This window comes from Venturia canescens, chromosome 6, assembly GCF_019457755.1.
Source record: "Venturia canescens isolate UGA chromosome 6, ASM1945775v1, whole genome shotgun sequence".
Classification (NCBI taxonomy): Eukaryota; Metazoa; Arthropoda; class Insecta; order Hymenoptera; family Ichneumonidae; genus Venturia; species Venturia canescens.
Window position 1 is genome coordinate 3,218,354 of NC_057426.1, and position 23,816 is coordinate 3,242,169.

The 23,816-nt window shown below is 42.6% G+C and overlaps 2 protein-coding genes across 3 annotated transcripts in view; one reads left to right on the top strand and one right to left on the bottom strand.

Annotated features, from left to right (window-relative positions):
• Positions 1–14,261, bottom strand: part of ex (expanded) — a 55,628-nt gene extending 41,367 nt beyond the window's left edge. For both annotated transcript variants that reach the window (XM_043421343.1, XM_043421341.1), the window contains exon 1: positions 13,496–14,261. The gene's annotated coding sequence lies outside the window, so the exon portion shown is untranslated. The remainder of the gene's footprint in view (positions 1–13,495) is intronic.
• Positions 14,262–15,860: 1,599 nt separating this feature from the next.
• On the top strand, positions 15,861–22,878 carry LOC122412438 (putative glycerol kinase 5). The gene is made up of 12 exons (XM_043421937.1): positions 15,861–16,321; positions 18,905–18,998; positions 19,182–19,281; positions 19,393–19,552; positions 20,221–20,335; positions 20,453–20,646; positions 20,743–20,869; positions 20,965–21,069; positions 21,242–21,336; positions 21,515–21,678; positions 21,908–22,041; positions 22,144–22,878. The coding sequence occupies exons 1-12, from the start codon at positions 16,226–16,228 to the stop codon at positions 22,284–22,286; spliced, it is 1,527 nt and encodes a 508-aa protein (XP_043277872.1). The 5' UTR covers positions 15,861–16,225; the 3' UTR covers positions 22,287–22,878.
• Positions 22,879–23,816: the final 938 nt, after the last annotated feature.

Here is a 23,816-nt window from a genome sequence, read left to right on the forward strand (position 1 = left end):
GCTTGTCAACGATCAATGTGTATGTGTGTGTAGAAATGCAGGCCTCGCGTAGCTCGGTAGCTCGCCATTATATTCGCATTATAATCCCATCAAGGGACCACCCCAACTAACCGGACAACCGGACGAATAATTCTCTTCCTCTCTATTCATTTATTTTTTCCACTCGCTCTCCCGTTCCTTGTGTATTGTGGCTTACAGTTTCAATGCATAGATCAATCGGTGCCAAATTGGACCGACATTTTTGGTCCTTCGTGACTCTTCGCAGTGCAAAGTTTCAGCGGAAAAAACACTCGTGAATTCTCACTTGAATTTAGCTCCGAAAATGATCCCATTGAAATTAGCATCGGTGATTGCGCATTTTATTTTTCACAGTGTGCTCCAAAGCTGTGACTTTCGCGTATGAAAAAGAATGAGAATTCGATCGAACCTTTCTCCGGGGAATTCGATTCAAGTGCAACGGTGAATTAGTCCCCCGCTTCTCTCCTTTTACGCACGGAGTGCACCACTTTCTTCGTGTGCAAATATACAAACCGAGTGAAAGTACGAGTCGTCCGAGCTGTATTACCGGTTAAGTCGGTACCGATGATAAACAAAAATGCAAAACGATCTACAACTAAAGCAAAATAACTACTAGCTTCTCGAACGATCAATCGTTTTATCAACTTTCGTCGCTACGTCACCTTCCTCGTTTGCACCCAAAGAAGTGAAAAAATGAAGAATATTTAAAAATTTCAAGTTTTACAGATCGAGAAAAACAAACAAAAATAGTAGCCGAATTAATCATTTTTTCTGTTCCTAACAATCGTAACGCGGAGCAACCTTAAGGCATGACATAGCCGCAAAAATATGAATGAAAACAACGAGCTCAGACGTTGGCCGGACGATCGTAAGGTTGACTAGATTTTTTCTTTCTAATAAGCAATTGTCAGTTGAGAAAGTAAACACGTTCATAGAAGTTAGCGTAGCTCGTTTCTGCTCTCTTGGCGTGTTCGCGTTAGAACGACGAAGGAAGCAGCGTCCAGCGCTGCCGGGCGTCTCGGCATGGCCAATGCCGTGTTCGCAGACTCTCTTCTCAGTGCTCCTTCTTCTGGTGTTGCTCTCTCGAGAAGAGCGAACGAAGGACGCCCGCATTCCTTGTCTCAACCTGGTATAATACGAGGAATCGCGAGAGCCGGCCGGCTTGGCCCTCTCTTTCGCTCTTTCTCCCTCTCCTCTTTCTCTCTTTATATTTCTCGTGGTTCATCGGCTCGTCCGCTCAAGAGAGATATACCGAAAGCGCAAGGGCTGATACTCGTGTTTTGAGTCATTCCGAGTCACCCGAAACTCGCCGAATTGCCAACTCTCAGTTTGGCTTGCGAACGCTCGAAATTCTTTTGACGCGCGTACAGTCATCAGCTCCGTGCGAACCACGATCGGGAACTCTTGCTCCGAACGGAAAAGCCTCGCGACTCGGAAGATTCTACGTTCGAACTGGGCCCAGGTGTCGATGAGTTGGGTCGTTTTAGCAAGCGAAAAGCCAGGCAACGACGAATCTTGATGGATAACGAATGTGCAGATTCGCTCTGAAGTTCCCCAGGAACGATCAGCAGTCATCGGAAGTAACGTTTCGTTCGAAAAGATTGAAGAAACCTCGTGATCTCGGTCCGACTCGAAGCCTCGCTTGAGCACGCAATAACGATGTCAATCGCACAGATGTCAACTGGCACGAGGCTCCACCTCGTACCGAGTGTCTCAACAAAATGCAAAAGTTTTTACGCGAGCCGCTCGAGACTCTGTAAACGGCTGTCGCAATAGCCGAATCGTGATGCCTAAAAAATGGAGAAATTGGGTGACGGAATAGCCGACGAATTCCATGCGACACGTCGAGAGAGACAGACAGCCTGAAAAACAGTCTGCTCACGTCAGTCCATCGGCCGTCGATGGAGCTCGAAACGCACGAACGATAAAAAATGACGCCGTAAGCACTGCTGACGATCGACCGAAGCCACATTATTTTCGGCTTCGTGTATAATCGTTGCATAATCCGTTTGTTTACGATTGTCAAACTTTAATCACGCGCTTATGCTTCTTACGTATCATGCCTTCGGTAGGAAGGCACATCAATACGTGCTGTAACAGACTCGAGAGAGACGAGATGGAAGTGTAACTGGCTACATGTATTTTAAGCAGGTATAGTACGAGAGATGGCGAACAGTAGCACATACGCGACCAGTCACACACAGATAAGGATGACGCATGCTACAAAAACTCGTTTCTACCCATAGCAGGTTATAAATGTACGTTTATACGTATAAACATTCGCGAGTGGACGCTCGTATGCACGTGCATGGACGCAAGCGCGTACCTGCAATCGGTATTGAATGTTGGGGCAATTGTAACGTTCATTGGCCTCCTTCGAATCGGGAAACACCAAAACCCAGAATATTCGTGGACTAGTGACACGACTGAAAACTCACGCTTCGTTTGGAGCAAGTGATAAAGGAAAATTGAAGGTTTTTTTGTGAGTTTGACAGGGCGGGGTTTTCGGGATCTGGAAAAGAAGGCGAATTTCAAAGGGGAGGATAAATGTGGGGATATTGCGATGAAAATGTGACGAGAGTCGTTGAAAACGAGAAAATGTGTTGGAAATGAACTGGAGGAAGGAAAAAATTGGGAAGAGACGGAGCTCTTGGTTGCGCAATACGGCGAACGATTATCCTGCGAAAGGCCCACTTTACGCTCCGGTTTTCAACCGAAATATCGAGCAAACTACCGTTAGAATTTGGGAGTTTCTACGAAAGAGAAAAAAAAAAGAAAAACTGGTCGGACGTTGGTTAAAGGATTAGGAGATGGTTGGGAACAAAAAATACAACGAAAAGCAGCGGTTTTTGAGGAATCTTCCCGGCGAAGACACACTCTCGCTCGAGGCTGTTTCTTCTCTCATTCGGATTTGTAATTCTCCTGAAATTTTCAGAGGCCAGCGAGAAAATGAGGGAGAGGAAGCACTCTGGCTCTGCTCTTTATGGTGGATAATAATAATCGTACGAGAACGTGGACCGAAGGAGATCGGAGATGATCCGGGAACTACCGAACTAACGACGCCGTTTCCCCCGGGGCGTTAAGAAATGGGAACCCAAAGCGTGATATGCGATGAAGCTCGAAATAGCCACATCGCGGGATGATGCTTGATGCGAACCGCCAATTAGGGCCAACAAAGCATTCGCGAATGCTCGATTTTTATAACCCCGTATTTGTCCGAATGACAAAAGTATGTTTGTCTTTTTTCTTCTCTGTTCCTCGCCAATGGGAATGCTAAACGTGTGAGAAAAGATAACTCGATTCATTTCAATTGGAAAAATATATCTGACGAGAGTTTTTTCAGAGTCTGTTTTTACGGACGTCCAAAATAAGTATGTCGCTTGATGAAATTCGATTTTATCTCGATCCTATGAAAGAAGGACGACGACCACAATGAAAGCATTAATAAAAAAACATATTAATTAAGCAATTACAACGGAAAGAGAGAGAGAGAGAGAGAGACGTATAAAACATGTTTTTCAATTTAACACACGCGTCCCGAAGCTCAGCCGAGGCATATAAGAGAAAGAAATTCCTTTTGCCCGGAGGCTCCATCGTCTGCTTTCGCATCAGCAGAAAATGAACGCGTAAAACCCAAAAAACCAGCGAGTTTTTTCCTCCGTTTCGAAAAAATCACAGACCATTGAGATTTCCGGTGTGATTTGAAGATTTTCGTCATTAAGTTGCAGGTATAAAAAGGGATGAGATAGGAATTCGAGAAATAGCCCGCCGCGCCGAGGAAAAAAAAACAAAAGGAAGCAGCTGTAATAAAAGATGAAGGAAACGGTCATTTTTTCCTCCCCAATTAGAAACTCCTCCTGTTTTCTTTTTCTTCCTGCCCGTTCCGTTTTACTTTTTCTACGATGATGCCACACCCTCCGTTCATTTGGTCCCCGTATCGATGCACACGGACCGCATAAATCGAGTCTCGCTCATTCAAGTTTCCACTTTAAAGTTGACCGAGTACTCGCGAGCAGTGGGACGCGTTATTGGCTGGCGCAAATGCCGATACGTCGACGAGCTCTTATTTGCTACCAGACTTGCAATATGTATTACGCACTCTAGATAATCGCGCACCACGGCGTGTTCTCGATAGGAGCCGCCGCGCACAAATACGTTGCCGCACGCAAGCTGCACGCACACGTGAAAAACAGCGCACAACGTTGTGGCGATTTGAGACTAAATTTTTCAGCAGCCAGCGTACGTGAAACTCGCTAATTGAATTACTCTCGTGTACCAGATACATCAGAGAAGTTAATTAAACTTTGCTGATTAAATGCAGCAGCAGAACGGTTGCTGTAACATTAGTTATGCCGGGGGCCGGAGGTGCTCGCTCGATCGCACACAAGTCGACGAGCCTCTTTCGCATTCAAGAGGAAAATATTCATCAGATTCGAATCGGAGATTTTCCACTCGGATCCTGCCCCCGATCTTTTTGGCCAACCGGAAGGAGGCTCGAAATTCGATAAAAAGCGCTTCCGCGTCCGAATTTCACGGGATCGTGAGCCCCTTCGAGGCTCCGATGTGTCAGCATTCATTGGAATTTTTCAATCGAATCAGACCCCAAACTGAACTGCTTTCTAACGTTCCGTTTGATTGACGATCGCACGGATATTTATACTGTTCGGGAGTAGAGACCAGGAAGGCACGTAGCCACGTCGGATAGTAATTTCAGCGCGTGTGTCTTCCGCTTTGAGAAATCGAAGCGTCGTCACATCTCATGAGACACACGCGCCTGAGGGACGAAAAGGTGAAGCGAGGATCGAAGGGAAGGGGCACAGTGAATCAACGCCGATCGGAATATGCACGCGCGAGTGTGCCTTTCGTATTCGCGATTTAGTCGGCATGGGTGATGAAATACCGGTGTTAAGTCTCGCCCCACGAAGCCCCGGAAGAAAAAGATACTTTACAAGAGCTACGAGGAGGGGAGAGGTCGCATACAGAGCAGCGACATCGGTACGCAGTTGGAAAGGAAAGAGGAAAAACGAGAAATCGCATAAGGCATAAAACGAGCAGGGGCGAAGGGGCAAAAAATCACTAGACCAACATGGTCGAAGCATTCGAACACAGGATTCAAACCATAAAACGAATAAGTTTATATATGTGAAAAAAAAGGAAAGAAAATCGGGGGGGCGGGGGGAAACAAAGGGTACGCGATCGAAACGAAGTTGGTTTTCTTGCGGTCTTAGCCATGCGAAAAAAGAGCGTTTGTTGAAGATTCATGGGAGATAAAGTAGCTTGTAACTGATACGTGCGTTGCAGTAATCACGTTAACGAGCTTTCGAGATTTTATCTCAAATTTCAAATGTATAATTGGAGAAAATAACGAAACTAGCCTCAGGCCTGGACGCGTATGTAAATCTCCGGTTCACAGGAAGCCCGAGAATCGCTGTCATCTTTCAAAAGCAAAAGAATTTCTTGCAACACCTCGCCCGCGGGCGTGTTCGGACGAAAATTCGAGAAAACTTTTCGGGCTCTTCGAAACTCCGAACAAACGACTTTAAAGCGTTGAGCAAGATGCTCATTGATTATTTCGACGTTCGCGCGATTCCAGATGCGAATGGACACTCGCAGGGACCGTTTATTTACTTCATTTAAAGTTTGATTGGAAGACAAAAACTGCGGGGAATATCGCGAACGCGTAAAAAACACCGGCGACACATAATCGCTCGGAGTCTCGCGCAATGATCTTTCCTCGATTAGCTCACCCAATGCTCGTTTCTTTCTTGAAGACGCAGCGTGACGCTGCTCTTCTCCCTCCTTACATCGAGGCTTTTCTTTCACCCTCGGAATTCGTCTGGTTTTACGCTAGAGAGAGAAAGAAAGCGAGAGCAGAGAGAACTGTTTTCCCGAGAGGGGACATCAAAGACGGCGATGAAGCTGCGCTGATGCGGCGACGACAAGCGCAGCGGGATTCCTAGGCTCTCCGCGCGTAGCCAACAATCTGGTGCGAACTTGGACCACTGCGTGTGAATTCGGACCAGTTTTTCCATGAGATTCTTATACAGGGAGCCTCGTGTCTTTGCGAGCGTTTTCGAAACTTTTGATTCTTTAATCAGCGGCGTCCTCGCCGAGGGGCCTTTTCACGGGTCGCCGAAAACCTCCAGTTTTTTCGAAAACTCGATCCATTGAGGCACACTTCACGCTTTTTCTCGTCCCCCCTTCAAGTACGGTTCTCATCCACCTGGAAATGCACTCGCGGCTCTTCGTTCTACGTCGACAATCGAAAAGAAAGTTCCAAATTTGCACCAATCCTTGTACGGCGAGGAGCGCTCAATTTCCTCATGCGAGTTCTAGAAATTCCCGACACAGAGATATTTTCTATTGCATAAAGATAAACTTCTAGCAAATCAGACACACATGCACGCGCGGCCACGCGAGCCTTAAGGATTCTTTGCTACGTGAGTCGCCTACCAAAAAGGGCGAAAGGGAGATGGAAGAAAGAGTGAAACGCGCGCGCGAGAGAGGGGCATGGAAAGAGGAAAAATGTTATATACATGCTATGTAACTCGAACATGCATATGGCGTTGGTACAACTCGCCAATGGCGCACGACTTCATTATTCCTTTCTCGCACGTGCGAGTACTCGCGAGCACGAATATTTCTTCGACCTCTTAACAAACGCCTCTTACCTACCGACACCCTCTAAATCTAATTTACATTCGTTTATATTCCAACAAATAACGCTACTTGCATGGGACTATTTACACGATCGAAAAACTCGCGGAATCTCCTCTCGTACACAGCGATACATTTATGGGGATGCAAAAAACTAACAAAGTCATTTCAAGTTCGTAGTACGAAATATTGAACGAGAAAGAAAACGTGCTCAAATTAACGGAGTTTTAATTTTTTATTGACCTTCGACGCCCGAGATTCGTTTTTCCGAACTGGCACTCTGCAATCTTTGCTCGCTTTGTTATCGTTTTTTCCATAATTATTTTACTCCCTTCAGTCTTATTTGCTTTAGCTTTTTCTATTTCACTACTTCATTTACATTTTTACTCGTTTTTCATCGACACGATTTTTTCTTATCCACCACCGACTCTTCATTTATATTGTATTCTCTTTTGCTTTAGCTTTTATTTTCCGTTACGTTTGTATTTTTCTCCTGTGCGGATATTTTTTACGATTTTTAAAATATTTTTATATTTCTATACTTTCTGTAGCCGTTTTGGCAATTGTGTATGATTTTCTGTGTTTGCATTTGCCCATTGGAATATTTGGAATGTTTTCCGCGGCATGATAAATGTAATCAATCAATCAATCAGTCAGGTGAGAAATGACGCCAATTTTTTCCCAAGCAAAAGCAATGTTGCCTATGCAGTTTTGAGGTTTAAGTTTCCAGTTTTCGATTCGTTTTTCAATCGCGAAGAGAGACTGGTCCGTGGATAAAGTTCCATTCGACGCAAATTTATTATCATTTTTTCAGGAAAGGTCAAAAAAGTTTATCACATCGTCAGCCCAGGAGTTGAAGAAACTTCATAAGAATCAGTTTTTTCCAAAAATTCGCCATCGAAAAAGCTTCATAATAAATGGACACGGGAAACCTAAATTCCGGTTTCAGAGCAGGAGTTGAAAATGATGGAAGTGAGAAAGATTTTTGACGTTGAAAAGAAACACGTAGCGAGGCATGGGACAATCTTTGCACCAAAATTCTCTCTTCCTCGCCTCTCGTCTTCTCGAAAAAAGATGCACAAATGTATGAGAGAAAAGAGAAGAGGCTCGCTTCATAAATTTGCAATAAATTATAAATTGTAATTAGGCGCGGGGTGGCGGTGGGGAACTCGTCGATGCATTATTGATGGCGCTCCGGGGATTATTATGCGCTGATCGAGCGCGCAACTGCCGCGAGCCAAGAGCCGAGGCCAGTGGAGAAGAGCAAAGAATCATTTTCGTGTGCGCAAACTCATGTCGCAGAAAAATAAGAGTAAAATGAGAAGGAAAAAAAGAAACTTCCAGTAAACCAGAGACATTTTTCAGCGATTTTTCAACCCATTAATTCACTCCGCTCAGTCCAATCTTCGATCGCGGTCTCCAGCTGGAAAATTTAGATCTAAAAATAGAACGAAGCGAGGCCCCCTGACGAGTTAATCATTTCGAAAAAGCATTTTTATCATCAATCGATTTTCGTTTGATCGTCTGAACATTTTTTCATTTGTGTCGATACTTTCCCGAGCGAATTCAGTCCCGGTTACCCAGCGATGTTTTTCGCATCGATTTTGCCCCGCACCGATATTCGCATGAGTCAGCCACGTATGTAGACTGGGGAAAATACGTACCATAATTATTATAATCATCCTCCGTACTCCGTCCCCCTCTCACCGGGCTTCTTTCTCTCTCTACTCGTGTTAAAAAGACGGGACTCGCGACGTGATGTTAAAACTTGGCGAAAGCGAACCACACGAACTGGACAGTTCACCGTGCGCCAAGAATATCACAAGGTTGTGTTAACTGCTCGATAGTTATCGCGGATTTCAAAGGGGACAACAAAAATGCAGCTCGGATGAGCATCTTTTGAAAAACCATTGGGAAGTGGGATTCTTGGGTTTTGTAACCAGCTTAAAAACCTTTAGAAACGAGAAGCAAAGGTTTTTCGGAGCAACGAGAGTGAAGAGTCGACATCGAAACGCATAGACTCGATTATTTTTATTACTTCTGTGTCAATCCAAGTCCAAAGCTGCAAGAATCCAAGAAGCGAAAATTCCCTGAAGTTTGTATCACGCAAATGCGTTGGCGAGTTTTTTCGAGCAGCCAAGACTCGCGAACAGTCCGAGAGAGAGAGGGAGAGTTGAGTAATCTCCTTCCCCCAAGAACGACCGAGCGGAGGCTTCGGCTTTGTGACAAGACGCCGCGACATTCTTCGGATATTTGCACACGAGAAATAAAACAAAATTAAAAGGAAAAGAGTCACCGATCCACGGAGCGACACACAGACACGCGAGGCGGATCGAGAAGCAGCGAGAAAAGCTTTCAGAAATATGCATCGAACGTGTCACTCAAAATTTATCTCGCTCTTTCGAAACTTACGAGACGCACGCAGTCGTCAGTTTTAATCAAACACTCATTTTTCTCGGTAGTCTAATTTTCCAAAAGTCGAAAGGAATTGAAAGCCTGAAACAAAATGAATTTGAGATAGAAATTTTCATGGGCAACATCGAATTATCGCGGAAACAGCCCCTGAAAAGACAAGAGCCTCGAAATAGCTCTGCATCTGAATTCTATCGAAAAAGGAATTCCAAAGACAAGGAAACCTGAACACGAAAAAGTATGCAAGATATCATAAATATGTAAGGCCCACTAACGCGAGGAATTTCGGCCCCCATCGGATCTAGGCCCAAATATTATGAGTGTCACGACGATGCCCAGGTATGTTTTATCCACAGAAAAGGTTGGAGGAAAGGAAGAAAGAGTGGAAAATATGGGACCGAAAAGATGAGAGGACGTGAAGTTTCTAGAGTCACGTAAGACTCAGTCGGCGTATAGAAACCTTCCGCCGCGACGTTTCACTCTCGTTTCACGTCTTCGATTCTCATCTGCCTTAAATCCGAAATAAAAAGCCAGCAAGTTTGTTCGAATCTTGAGATTATGATCGTCCGCAGTCTCGAAATTTTGAATATATCGAGAATGCGCAATGAAAACTCAATCGAGAAAATATTGGCAGTCCCATTCTTTCGCGGTACTTTTTTTCAAAAATACGAATCGGCAGGTCAGAAAAGCAGTAAATTACGGTGCAGTTTGAAGCGAAGCTTGTGTCGTATCCTCCTCACGCACGCGTGCCCGAATAAACCTCCAGTGAAGTTGTACTGCACGATGATGGAGAAAAAAAACGATGTTCGCTTCGTTCGAGCGACGGCCTCCGGCGCAGCCTCGGAAGGTATTTTGCACCGGCTATATTTACGCAGGGTAAATGAGCCGCTTTGCGAAGCACGGACTTCGAGAGACGACGGAGAAAACGGGAGAGTGGAAAGGAGAGAAGGTGGAAAAAATCTGATGGAAAATTCACGGCTGTGAGTGTATCGGTCGGAAAAATCTTTAAGAACTTCGTATGTGGAGCGTACACCGTACGAGGCCGAAAGAATCCCATTCGTCTCGGTCTGATCGGCACAGCGAAGAGCGAAAGAAAGCAAGTTTTCATGAAGATTTTTGATATTCATTCGCGTGCACTATATAATTATTGAAACTAATATTCCGGGCACCCTTTACATCGCGAGGATATTCTCGGAGATGCGTTAAAGTCTCGTGATATTCGAGGAGAGAGGAGGCCCCTGTTAACGACGATTATTAGACCGAGCTGAGCGGTAGAAAAGAGATCAAGTACAAGGTAATTTGCATTCTCGAGCAATTGTTTTCTCATTACGTATCCTCTAGATCGCGCACGGAGTAAAGTTCTTAAATTCCTAACGGCAGTGCACTGTAACACTCGGAGGGAAAAGTGGCCTCTTTTGTTGCTCGAAAGGCGATCAGGAATACGAATCGGGCCCGCAATATTTTTGTAGAGTGATAAAATAAGTCGAGTCTATTGTAACAATAACGAAAGCTGCGATGTCAGTAATGTGCAATAACAACTTCTACAATCGTGCCCCATTATCTCGCATTAGAACGTTTTTTCATTCCAAGACTTTAACTTTTAAGCAATAAAACGGCGTACACGACGAAATAAAGAATTGTTTGAGTCGCTCTCGCAGGCTGCTTTTTCCACGCGGAATTTTCTTCTGCATAAAAAAAATACATAAAGTTGTTAATTTTACTATCGCGCGAAAAAAGAAATGTGTCGGGAAAATCTTTCCCGCCGTAGCAGGATCAGGAATTGGGCAACTTTTTCGATAGCCTGGAACTCCGCTCGACTGCGCGGAGTCGACTGCGCGTTTCAACGCTTTTATATTTCCTTTTGATTCGGTTAACTTACGTTTTGAGGTATTTATCGATGTACAGGGGTCACGTGGATCGGTGAGCGTGCGCATCTGCGCGAGGGCATGGTCGAGCATGATCGCGGGATCGGATTTCGATCCGGAGCGCGCGTCTCCGCATCGGCGGGTAGGAAATTTTAGACGGGCACGTTAGCCCGGCCGTCGGATCGATCGGAGCGAAAAAGTCGCGGGCCGTGCAAGGCGATATCGTGGAATGAGAACGAGGCAGAAAGTCCTCGTCCGCGAGTCGGTGAGTGCGATTTGTTGGCAGGAATGTGACGAGGAAAGATGCATGAGAAATGAATAATGTGGGAGAGAATCCTCGGCGTGTACCGAAGGCGAGATGTGCTCGAATTTTCGTAACGTGGCTACGATAGAATGGAATGCGTCGTCATCGTGGCACGGGGCGAGCGGCTCGTCTCGTCGGCGCCGCGGTACTCGCGCGAGCGTTGCAGCCCGCGGGGCTCTGACCAAGTGCGCGGGTGCTGCTCGCCAGCATCTCTTTCTGTCTTTGTTAATCTCGAGTGCAGCGCGAGCGCTCATCTCTTTCTCTCTCGGAGCAGCGCGTTGGTCTTTCTTCTACGAGAGCGCGCGTTCTCCATCTCCCTTCTTCGTTCCACCTTCGCCCGAGTCTCGTTCTCCCACTAGAGGACTCGCGCGATTGCGGGAGTCAGTGCAACGTGGGTACAGCGCACATGCGCGCCGGCTCTGGAATGCGCGCGAGTTTTGCCTCCTTCTCTCTGCCGGCCGCGGGATCCCTCTCTCGTTCCACGCTACGATGTGCCATCGCGCGCTTGCAAACCGAGAGCCACACGGCAGAGGGACGGAGAGGTTCCCAGTTAAATCGCGCATCTGCCCTCTCCCCCCGAGAACTTGGCGTGCGTGAACGAGAGACACCGTAAACTGAGAGCTCCGACGAGAGAGCACCGAAGAGAAAACGAGATGGAAAGAAACTCGTGCTGTGTGTACTCCACGCATAGTACGTAACCGCAAGAGACGTTGAGAATCGGCGCGAATGGAGAGAAAACGTCGTGGATCCGACGAGATAATACGGCTCCTCGCTCGTTTTTACTTATAACGAATATTTGCCATTTTCACTATCACGAATCCCCTTGAAATCACTTTTTTCTGGGTGACCGTCATTCGCCTGCAACGACTCATTTCTTTCCTAAGGAAAGTCAAATTTTCACACTTCCGCAACGCCCGCTTCGATTTTAAGTGGACCATTCCAGGACCAAGCTGAAACACTCTTTGTGAAATTCGCTCGCGCAGGGGAATATGAAAAGTCAAAAAGTCGAGAAAACACTCGCGACGTGAAACGGGGTCCGCGGCGGCGGTGCCGCACGCGAGAGGAAAGGAAATCTCCCTCCCTCTCTTTCTTTCTCTTTCTACCGCGATTGTAGGATCGAGGATTCCGTCACGATCCCGCGAGAGCGCGCGGTCTTGCTTGGAACGAAAGCTATTACGAGTCGGCAGCCAGAAGCGATCTTACCGGTCCGGATTCCTCGTCGTCAGCTTGGTGCACACACGTACAGGAATTGTAAATATAAAGACATATGTATATGCGTCTGCATATGTCTATAAGAATATCGTCAATGCTTCGTCCAATGGATGAAAAGTTTGTTGGAACAGATTGAAGATCGAAGTCCTACCTTAAATCTCTGCAGGAATTTTTGAATAATTGAAACTGAGCGTCCAACTGGAGATTTTGAGAAATTTAATCCAAAACGTGTTCGAGGGCGCACGACCATGCATTTTTTTCCCAACGTTCAAGTATAATTTATGAAATTGTAAAAAAAAGGTAAATAGAAACTTATTCCGACGAAACAATAAATCTCGTAATACAAATTGTGAGATTTTCGCAATCCATTATTGAAGTTTTTCGAAAGGAGCGCGTAAATGTACGAGATCGAAGGAGGCTTTTCAAAAAATTTACATTCGCTAAGCATTTGTGTAGATTCGTAGAAATTCCGAGCGAGCAGCTTGATTTACTCCATTTTTTAGAGTCGCTACCTGCAGCATTTTCTGAAAACACCGATCTTATCAGCCCCTCCCATGTTCCGTAACCTTGACATTCTTTCGCTGTAGTTTTTTTCGTTACTCCGCGACCGAGCGAATCCGCGCGAGAGAAGCGAAAATAATAAATTGCGGGAATTTCGCGGGAGATCGAGGTCCCGGGGAATTTCGAGAATTCTCGTCGAATCTTTTCGACCAGCGAGTAAGACGGTATGATATTAATAAGGAAAACGATCCTAAATAAAAAGAAAAATTGTCTCAAATTTGGGCATTTCGCCCGATCAATATTCGATTCGCTCTGGTCGAAATTTAGTTGGAAAAACTGCTTAAAATTCTCGCCATCGACGTTGCTCGTCCCCCAACATTTAGCATTGTCGTTAAGGTTCGCCTCGTTAAGATCCTCGGTAAAAAATGTCTTTTGGCACGACTTCAATCACATTGGAAGGCCGGATTATGATTTGGGTCGCAGGACGTTAGACACACGTTCCAAAAAATTCACGAGATTGACTCACCTTTGAGCGCGTCTCGACGACGAGGATCACCTATCCGGGCAGCATCCCTGCTTAATAATCCGGTAATCCAATGGGACACGAGGTTAGAAAAAAGGGTGAAAATACACAAGAATATGTATCGCGTAGGATGTTTGAGGCTTGTGTCAAGCGCTTTATGGTCAGGTGGCTCCGCGCGTTAAACCGGTGAAAAAACAGATCACACTTTGCTCTGATTTCCGCGGTATTTTTTTTCTCGTGAAACCACAGAATGCGAAAATGACGATAATCAGTAACGATATATCTGTTGGAATTCCACCGGTAATACTGACTTCAAAGCAAGTTTCGGAGTACACGCACAGACACAGAAACACACACTACAATCACTGGGAGCGTAGCACACCAAAAAATATTTCATTGGACTTGATTATTTTTTTACGTTTCATTCATGCTTCACGAAAAAACCTTCCGCAATATTCCGCGGGCGTTAACGCGCCTCCAACGTCAACTTTCCTGGCATGCAAAATATCTTTTTGCTTGTTTCGAGAGTGGCTAAAAGAACAAACAAAATCACTCGCAAGTCATGATTTTTTTCGCCCTGCAATCATTTCAGCTCCATTTATAAATAACACGGTAAATCGAGTTTTCACCTCACTCCTTTTCCACCTCGATTAAATAGTGTGTTTTCTCTCTCTCTTTTTTTAACGCTGAAAACACTGTTTTTCTTGACTCGTTCGTACGCACGAACGATCTTGGAAAAACGCTCGTCCGACGTCGAAGTACTTGCTTCACCGGCGGCCGGCGAGTGACTGACGGGCTGGCTGTGGAATGCTCCCCTCGGTTCAACTATCTCCGTCTCCTTTTCTTCTCGCTCTCTCTCTCTCTCTCTCTCTACCGATTCTCCGATGCCTAGAATCGGCAACACGTTTGCTCAGTTTCCAAAGGACGCTCAGGGCTGTTTTGACTATTTTCATCGCGAGTCGTTATTCGTGGCGAGAACAGTCATTAAAATCATGGATTGCGACAAATTTCATTTCAGAATGTTGTCGATTGAACAATATTGTGACCGATTTTTCGGCACTGATTCGACAAGTATTTTCAGTCTTCTCTCGCCCTCGAAAAATGATTGGAATGATCGTAGGCAGAGGGGACAGTAAAAAACTCCAAAAATATTAGGAAACGATGGATTTTTCGAAATTGTTTTGTTGCGTACGCTTTGCTGGCGCCAGGGAAACTCTCCTTTTAAGGCTCATTTGATAACCGAATGCCCAAATTGCTTTCTTCCGAGTCTCGGAATTCTTCTTCGACGAATATTTCGATGGAAGATCTTCAGAAAGATTCCTTTTTATTACATTACGATGTGCTACGAATCACTTCCAGAACGTTATTTTTATGAGGAATCCCGCTGCTTGCATAGACACTGAACTGGGCTCTTGAATTTCGATGGTTTTTTGGGACGCTAGAGTTGAGGACAAACTTTTCAGCGAGTGGGTGCTTCGACGCAATGACTTAAGAGGCTTTCGACAAATGTGTCATTTGTGACCTCGATAAATACGTGGTTCGTCAAATTTTCTCGAAATCTGTCGCTGTAGGTTGCAGAAAGAATTCACTGGAGTTTATCCCACAACTCCACATTCGTCAAACTTTCCATTTCATTCGTCAATATTTGCCCAGTACAATATTCAGTGTTTGTACCGAAAAATGAAAATAAATTGACAATTTGCGACCGCAATTTCGTGAACTTGACATTGGAAATCGTAGAAAAAAATGGAAATCGAAATCAACGAATGACTTCCAGAAAAATTCAACTTGCTTATTCAATTCGTGGCAAGTTTCGATTGATTTTTTTAAAAACGTGACCCAATTACCATTGGAAAATCGTGACGCTACCAATTGTTGGAGCGAATATTCTGCTGTGAATTACAGCAAAGCAGTTTGGACGAGATTCCAAATAATTTTAGTGTCGCGAGCTTCCAGAGCGAGAGCCTTCGGAATAAAGAAATGTTGAAATCCAGATAGACCGCGCGGTGGATGTGAAACCTCCAAAAAGACAGAAACCTCTCTCCACACTGAGTACAGACGCAAAGTGTCACCGCTCCAGAAGCCCGGTCGATAGGCAAAGCAATTGTCTTCGCTTGATAAAGCAGAGACTTGCAGAGCCAGCGAGCGAAAAAATAGAAAACGGAGAAGACCTCGGAACCGGACGTTGGAAAGTTTCTGCCATTCCGACCGAGACACACGATCGTCGTTCTGGGTGAGCCGCAACAAAAAAGCGCCGGGTGCAACGAATCATCAAAGTTCCTGAGTGAGACTGCGTTCTCTGTGGTTTCCGTAGCCCTCAAGTTCGAGGCGCATGCGCGTTAGATCAATATCGCGCCACCATGTTGGTGGGGCGAGGATAAAATTTCTCGTAGTCTACGCAGTGCGATGTGTACGACAAGACGAGACCGGATGGAGGCTTGCAATCCATTTTGCGAATACGTCTGTAGGCAGAACTCCGTTAATCGATACCAAAGAGGATAAATTCTCATTTTCTTCGGAAAATCCAGTCGCCTGTTATCGAAACTCTGTCGCAGCGCGAACCAAGTGACCACGGTGGCGCCCTCTTCCCTTAAAATTGTGCATCACCGTAGAGACCCGCGTTCAGCTTCGAACGCGACGGAGCTCGTTCCTCCTTGCAATAAATTATTTTCACTCTAAGATTACGAACAATCGCGGTTTAAATTAAATTCACACTTTTATTTTCATTATAAAATGAGATACATCGCAGCCCTTGACGTTGGAACTACGACCGTACGGTGCTACATTATCGACGAGAATATCACCACTGTTGCTTGTGCTACGGAAAAGGTTCGTATAGTTTCTATACAAAAATATTCACCAATACCGATTTCATACATTTGTTGCTATTGATGAAAAATGGTAAATATTCTGTCGATGAAGAATCTTTTCTACTCCACTATTTTGCCTCCGTCCAACACGTTTCTTCACTCATTTTTCATTCTCTAATCCCAGCTCGAACGGCACGAGTGCGTACAGTGCAGAGATAAGAATTCTTCGTAGCATTCGTACTTCGAAGTTCATTTTCCTGATCGATCTTTTGTCACTAATCAAGTTTCGATTCGTATAGTTTTCGTTGAAAGTGAGAATCTCTGAGATTCGTCTATACTGACATTTTTTTCATTTCTTCGAATCAATTGCATTTATGGTTTTATTTTTCCATACCATGAATTTTACTTTATTTACAGAAATAGTTGTTCACAGAAATAGTTGCACATTTGTATTGCATTGAAGCACGAATTTTCATTTTTTTCAAACCTTCGACGACTTTAATGAGTCTCAAGAAATTTACATTTCTTTTAATTTTTTTTTGTACCTCGAAACTACTCATTTGATAATAAACTTCTTCAACAATGTATAAAATTGCTGAATGAGAATCGTTGGAAAATAAGTTGCGTGACAAGTTTTTTAAATACGTGAGAATTCAAGGCCAACTGTTATTTTTAGGGGCTCGACGGGCCCAAAAAACCTCAGGCCAAATTGCATGTTTCATTGATTAATGGAGGGCTGCCATTACGTAATAAAATGAAAAACTTGATAAACCTGTTCCTATTTCACTGCAGAAGATGTTATAATTGCTATCCTGTAGAAACTCATAAAGTTTGATTATGAGCAAACAGTTTAGAACTAAACATTTTTTGCGATTTTGCATTCATTAGTTTACATTTATTTTCTAACAGAACCCAGTCAAAATATTTTACCAATTTTTATAACAAATACGGGAAACCAGAATATTCCCAAATTTCCATCTGCGGTAAAATATCTGACTTTGAAATAGAGAATTTAAATTCGGCAAAATACAGTTTTATTTGATATGTCGTCATTTCTGTACGATTTCTGTACCTGTCAAGTTTTCGTATATAAAAATATATATCTGGATGAAAAATACAGGAAAATTGAAAGCAATTGCTTGAGAAAACGCTAAAATGTTTGTTGTAACATGGAATTTTGAAAAACTGTTTTTGCAAAATACTTTCACTCTTTCTTTAGGAAGGATGACAAAGATTGCCATTTGTAGCCACACTTTTTTTAACCTTATGATTTATAGCTAAATATATAGAAAAAAAATAAATTATGCTACGCAGCCTTCAAAATTTTCTGATGGTTACAACATTTTAGAAGATTCATCATTCCATGGAACATTAACACCTTCTGCTATGAGAGCAAATAAAAATTCTTCCCTTCCTGATTTCTGAGAGAAAAAGGATAAAATCAAAAAATGGCTTGAGTACTATTTAAATTTTTTTTTTAAATCTGAAATTTTGAGAAAATTGTTTTTCCTTGACGTACTAAGCATTTCCGATAGAGCTCCGAAAAAAAATATCGATTTCATTTTTTTTTATCCTGGTAACTATACGAAAGGTTAAAAAAAAAATTGTCCGGGCTGCTATGACACATGTCGGCTAAATTCTTTGACATTTTTAAAAATGGCCTCAGGTTATATGCTGAGCGGAGAATTTCTGAAAACGAGTGTTTTCGTGATGAAATGTCAGACGTATTGCCATGACACCAGCTGCCTTTTTTTTAACACAGCAGAAATGGCCTCCCACGCAATCGCTACACTTTTGACCCTAACGATTCAATACAGTTTTGGCCGTATTGCTGTCGCACATGGTTTTGGTCGTGGGCTCTCTAACTATCATCATTCCATCATTTTTACCACTCAGTCAGAGCAATCAGTTTATTTCTTTACTGCGGAAGACACTGAAACTTCGACAGTCCTCAACATATCTGACTTCTTGTAAACTAATTAGACTTTCATCAAAATTTTATCATCGTTTACGTTCTATTCTCGTAGCTAATTATTTTTTTACGTACAGAAGCGACGAACGTGGCTGAAAGAATAATTCCAGGAAATAATATTTATTGTAACTTACGCTGCGAGCAACCTAGGCAGAAGGCCAAGGATTCAGAGTTTTCAATTCCCCATAAAATATCCGAAACGAAAACAAAAAAGGAGAATGCAATTAGAGAGCTTATTAATGTTCAAAAGAAGGAATACTTTAAAGAAACTCACAATCACTTTCCCGCTGAATGGACTCTTCGCAAAACCGCGTTTACTTACTCGGAGGTACGAAGAGCCAGGTTGGTGGCAACGCGCGAGTTACAATAAATATTATTTCCTCTTAGCCGCGTTCCTTCCTTCCAGACGTAAAAATTTCACACAATTGCATGTGCGCAGAGAAAATTAGAGCTGAGATATGAGCGTCGAGCGAGGGACAAACTTGAGTAACTTTCGCTGGGCCAAATCAACGTTTTCATGTGCTTTTACTGCTGACACAATGATTTGCCAATTCGAATTCGATCGGTGCACTATTTGTTTTTGTATAATTATTATAAAACTTGTTTTATCGACATTCGTTTATCGAGCAGGTGGAACTGATCTACCCGAAGCCCGGTTACGTCGAGATTGATCCCGATCAACTATGGAGCTCGATCCTCAAAGTTATGAAGAACGCGATCCATCGTATGTTGTTTTTGTTATAAATATTTAGCAGTAATTCGAACGAGGAAGTTTACTTTTCAAGAAGCCTTTGCCAACCCACTTTTTACATTCGATTAAAATCGGTTACTAGCCCTTAATGGCAAACGATTTTTGTGTGGTGCGGATGAAAAAAAATGGTACACTAACGATGGGCTCGATTTGCAGAAAGTGGCATCGATCCAGCCTGCGTATCGTCGCTCGGCATTTCGACGCAGCGGAGCAGTTTCACCTCCTGGAATTACGAGACTGGCAAACACTATCACAGGTAAATTTCATTCGGTATCCATTAATCGATCAACATTTTTTTTCAATGAAGAAAATAAAAAAGTGCAAAGTAAAACGTGATTGAAAATCACTTGTCAATTTATTTGTGGAGATTCATAACGTGGAAAGATTTGCGAGCAGACTCGATGGTGAAGGAATGGAATTCCTCGGTGACGATGAAAGGTCTCAGAATGGGAGCTCATCTTTTGTACACCATAACACGAAGTAAACGTTTTTTAGCCGGGAGCGTATTGAAACTGATGAATACACAGGTACGTGTGCATAAACGGTCAACCATCATTCTCAGTCAATTGATAGAACGTCACTAATTATTGAAAGGAAATAAAGACACGCGAAGGAATGAGGAAAAACTATGAAGTGGCATAAAATGAGACTAAATGAAGCGTGAGTTGGTAAAAATAATGAATGGAGAGAAAGAACATCGGATTCAACACTTCGAGCAATTGTGTAGATCCTTAAATAATATCCGACGTGTCAAAATTCTTTGTACATAACGCACAAGCTACAATTGAAGGTTAGCCTGTTGTGTATTGCCTCAATTGTAATTGCCCATTGCTCAATTCGACCCCTCGTGTCAGAGCCACGTCTTTTGGTACAGTCGTTTGCAAAAATCATTGCATATTTGTTTCATTAAAATAACGGCGATCGCTAATTAGAGGGAATTAGGGGAAAAGTGGTGTGTCATTGCGTACTCATTTTATAAGATTTCATAGGAGTGGAATATTTTGAGATCTCCTGCACAATTGGGACGAAAATGACGATCTATTTATTTTGCGAACAAAATGTTTTCGTCCGATGAGCTGCAACCTCATTTTTTAAGGACGTAGACGAGTTGAGTTACTTCAAAAAACGAGGATTTTTAACAAAGCACAAGAAATTTAGTGGAGAAGTTTAAAGTGAGTTTTGCGATTTTATTCAGATGACTCTACGATTGAGTTGGGCCTTGCAAAACGTGCCAGGACTCCGGGAAGCTGCGACGAGTGGTGAAGCTGTGTTTGGGGGTGTCGACTGTTGGCTACTTTACAAACTAACAGGTTTGGGGTTTCGATTGTATAATTTTTGGACGAATTTGATTTTTTTCTTATTTCTCAACGTTTTTTGTTAACTTCTCACTTTTTTGATATTGCTTAAGAATTATTTAATGATTGCAGGGCAGCATGTAACCGACGTATCGAGTGCATCAGCGACTGGGCTTTTTGATCCGTTCACAATGTCGTGGGCCTCGTGGGCGATGGATCTTTTCAAACTGCCGCCAAACATATTTCCCCAGGTCGTCGACACGGCCGGTAACTTCGGTTACACCCCGAAGTACATTTTCGGCGCCGAAGTGCCAATCTCTTGTTCCGTAAGCTCGCTCAAGTCCATTATAATCCAAAGCTAATCGAGTAATTAGAGCAAAATAAAGTGAACTGACAAGGTGACGGTTTCACCTTTTTTCAAGATGGCTGACCAAGCGGCGTCGTTGTTTGGTTCGGGGTGCTTCCGGCCTGGTGATCTCAAGGTCACAATGGGCACTGGAACCTTCGTCGATGTCAATACAGGAAAAGAACCCCACGCATCTGTAGCCGGTAAAGGAAAAGTCGCTCATGAGGACAGCGACTTTTGTCAAATTTTCAATTTACATCGCTCTTATAATAAAAAACTTTCTTTTTTTTCAATCAAGGCTTGTACCCATTAGTAGCTTGGAAAGTCGGTAAAGAACTCGTCTACATGGTGGAAGGTGCTTCAAACGACACGGGGACACTCATCGAGTGGACAAAATCGCTGGGTACTAAAATTTTTACGATCGACGACCAAAAAAAAAGTTAAAAATAAGAAACGAGAAAATGAAAATTGAATAATTCAATTAAACTTCTTTTCGCTTACGGATGAATAGAAATTTTCTAATTTTTTTAAGATTCTCTCGATATTGATCATTTCTTTTTTCATTTTTATTACAGGCTTCATAAAAGAACTCGACGAATTAACGGAGATGGCTGAATCCGTAGAAAATGCTGATGGAGTTTATTTCGTGCCTGCTTTCAGTGGATTACAAGTAAGAATGACGAATTTCTTACGAGTTGAAAGACGAAAACGAAAGAGTTTTTACATTGACTTTTTGACATACTTCAAATGAGTAAAAAACTTGTCGACCCTGCGTTTTTTCGTGGACCATAATTTTTGTATGTTAATTCTGACATTTGTCGTTATTTTTTTTTTTTTTTTTTCACCAGGCGCCAATAAACGATCAAACTGCTGCAGCAGGATTTTTGGGCGTAAAACCAACTTCCGGACGCGCCCACGTGGTCAGATCATTGCTGGAGAGTTTAGTTTTTCGGGTACTGATGCTTTACCAGTCACTGTGTTCCGAGACGCGTAAAAATTATCAGAAAATAAGGTAAGCGAATGATAAAAATCATTTTTATAAAATTTTTGAAATTTGGATCTGAAATAACTTCAAATGAAAGTTAGAATCTATAAAAAAAATCAGTATACACACGAATTAGAGCAGTTGATGAACCAAAAATTATTAAAACGATTTTTATTCGTCGAGGCCGCGTTCGAATAATTAACTCAATGAATAATGAATGCAGTAAAGAAAAAAAAATGGAATCACATTTTTTCAGCGTCGACGGTGGCGTCTCGCGGAACAATTTCGTAATGCAATTATTAGCAGATTTAACCGGATTGGAAGTGGAACGATCGACGAGCAGCGAAATGGCAATTTTGGGAGTAACGTTTCTCGCCGGACTTCAATGTGGTAATTTCGACAACTTTTGCTAATGTTTTATTTCTTCTTTTGAAAAAGAAAATACGTTTTTTATAGTATTATTACAAGAAAAAAATGTTCGTTTGTCAAAAGGAATATGGAAGTCGAAAGAAGAATTGTTGGCTTATCGAAGTATCGAGACGATTTTCAAACCCGATCGAACGAGGTGTTCGAATTATCAGCCTGTCTTTGAACAATGGAAGCGAGCAGTCGATCGATTCAAAGAATGGTACTAACGAAATAACGAAAACAAGCGAGAAAGATAAAAGAGAACAAGGGCAATTGTGATCAAAATATTGAAAATTATCATTCCACACAACGTACCTGAACAACAACGGACCAGGAACGAGACTGATTTATTATTTCGGTTTAAGTAAATCATGCCTTTTCGCAAAGAATATATACGAGCTAAGCAATGGCTTTGAAGGTTTATAGTTTTTTTGGTCGAGCAACGAGTGTACGACAAAGATCAGAATCATTTTCGGTTGTTGAAAAAAATGTTTGAAAGATTTTTTTTTTTCTCGACAAGTGCAACTGTCTTGTAAAATAATTCGATTGGAAAATATTTTTTCTAATATTTCGTACGCATTTGTATACACATATCAAACAACACCGAAACAATAGAACTACACTTGAGCTTAGTGTAGTCGATCAGTCTGATAAAAAATGCCAAAAATTTGATAATATTCTTGTGCCTTATCGATTCTATGAATTCGACGGTTTCGTTAGATTTCTAGATACGTTACATATGAGATTTTAATAAACATTGTTATCTGTGCAATATTCTTAGTTATAAGTGTTGTTGAATTAAAGGAAACTCGAAGCAAATATCCTGGCATTTTTGTTATTTTTAACCTCATGAAAACTGACGAACTAGTGAACTTTTCGAAGCCAATTTTTTCGTGTCGATCAGTGCCGAGGCCTGTCTACAAAAAATGCAGCAAGAAGCGCTCGAATGACGCGCCATTTTGCACCAGCCAACCAGAAGTTTAGTGAGCGGGCGTTTTGAGCAACAACAAGTCCATTCGAGATCCTTCCTTTTCTGTGATTTTCTACTTCATTAATTTTTATAAAAATCAGACGAAATTTCTAACGTCAGAAATATGGGAATCGAACGAAATAGAAGATGAAAGCGAAGCGTTTGATCCTCACGAGCCGATTACCTTGGTGTTCGAACGAAGAACGATTGTGTCGCTTTCAGCATAATAGATATTCGATAAAATCGGTCACCTCGACAATTACTTGGCATCGTTTAACGAGAAACAAGTTTCTCTCAAAAAGGTAATCCAACGGTGGAATCCTGGATGCGATTTTGCGGACTTTCACTTACGTAACTGTGCGGATAAAGGCATTTGCAGGATTCTCAAATCCACGTATACGACTCCAGTTTCTCGTTGTTGCGTATACAATTCAAGTTTTATCGCATGCCAATGGGAGCCTCTGTAGGATGCGATTGAAGTGGAACGTCAAATTTTACATTCAAATGCAAATTAATGCACGATTAAATGAAAATTCGAATCGATCCTTTTTCATGTCTAATGGGCCATTTGAAATTATTTCATGAAACAATCGCTGTAATCTTCGTCACAAATAAGAACGCATTATGAGCTACGAAACATCCGAAACTCTTCATTCTGTCAATAAAATCAATTCAGAAATAAACAAAAAAACGCCCCCGTACTTCATTCGTTTTCAGAATAGTTTACGAGAAATGAAGGAGCTGAAACATCATCAAAAAGTTACAAAATCCACGATAGTGATCGTCC

Bases quoted from the DNA above. Each gene is read 5' to 3' on its own strand.
- LOC122412438 (XM_043421937.1), top strand. From the start codon at position 16,226: ATGAGATACATCGCAGCCCTTGACGTTGGAACTACGACCGTACGGTGC. The intron at 16,322-18,904 runs GTTCGTATAGTT...TTTATCGAGCAG, and splicing joins TTGCTTGTGCTACGGAAAAG to GTGGAACTGATCTACCCGAA. The intron at 21,337-21,514 runs GTAAGAATGACG...TTTTTTCACCAG, and splicing joins CTGCTTTCAGTGGATTACAA to GCGCCAATAAACGATCAAAC.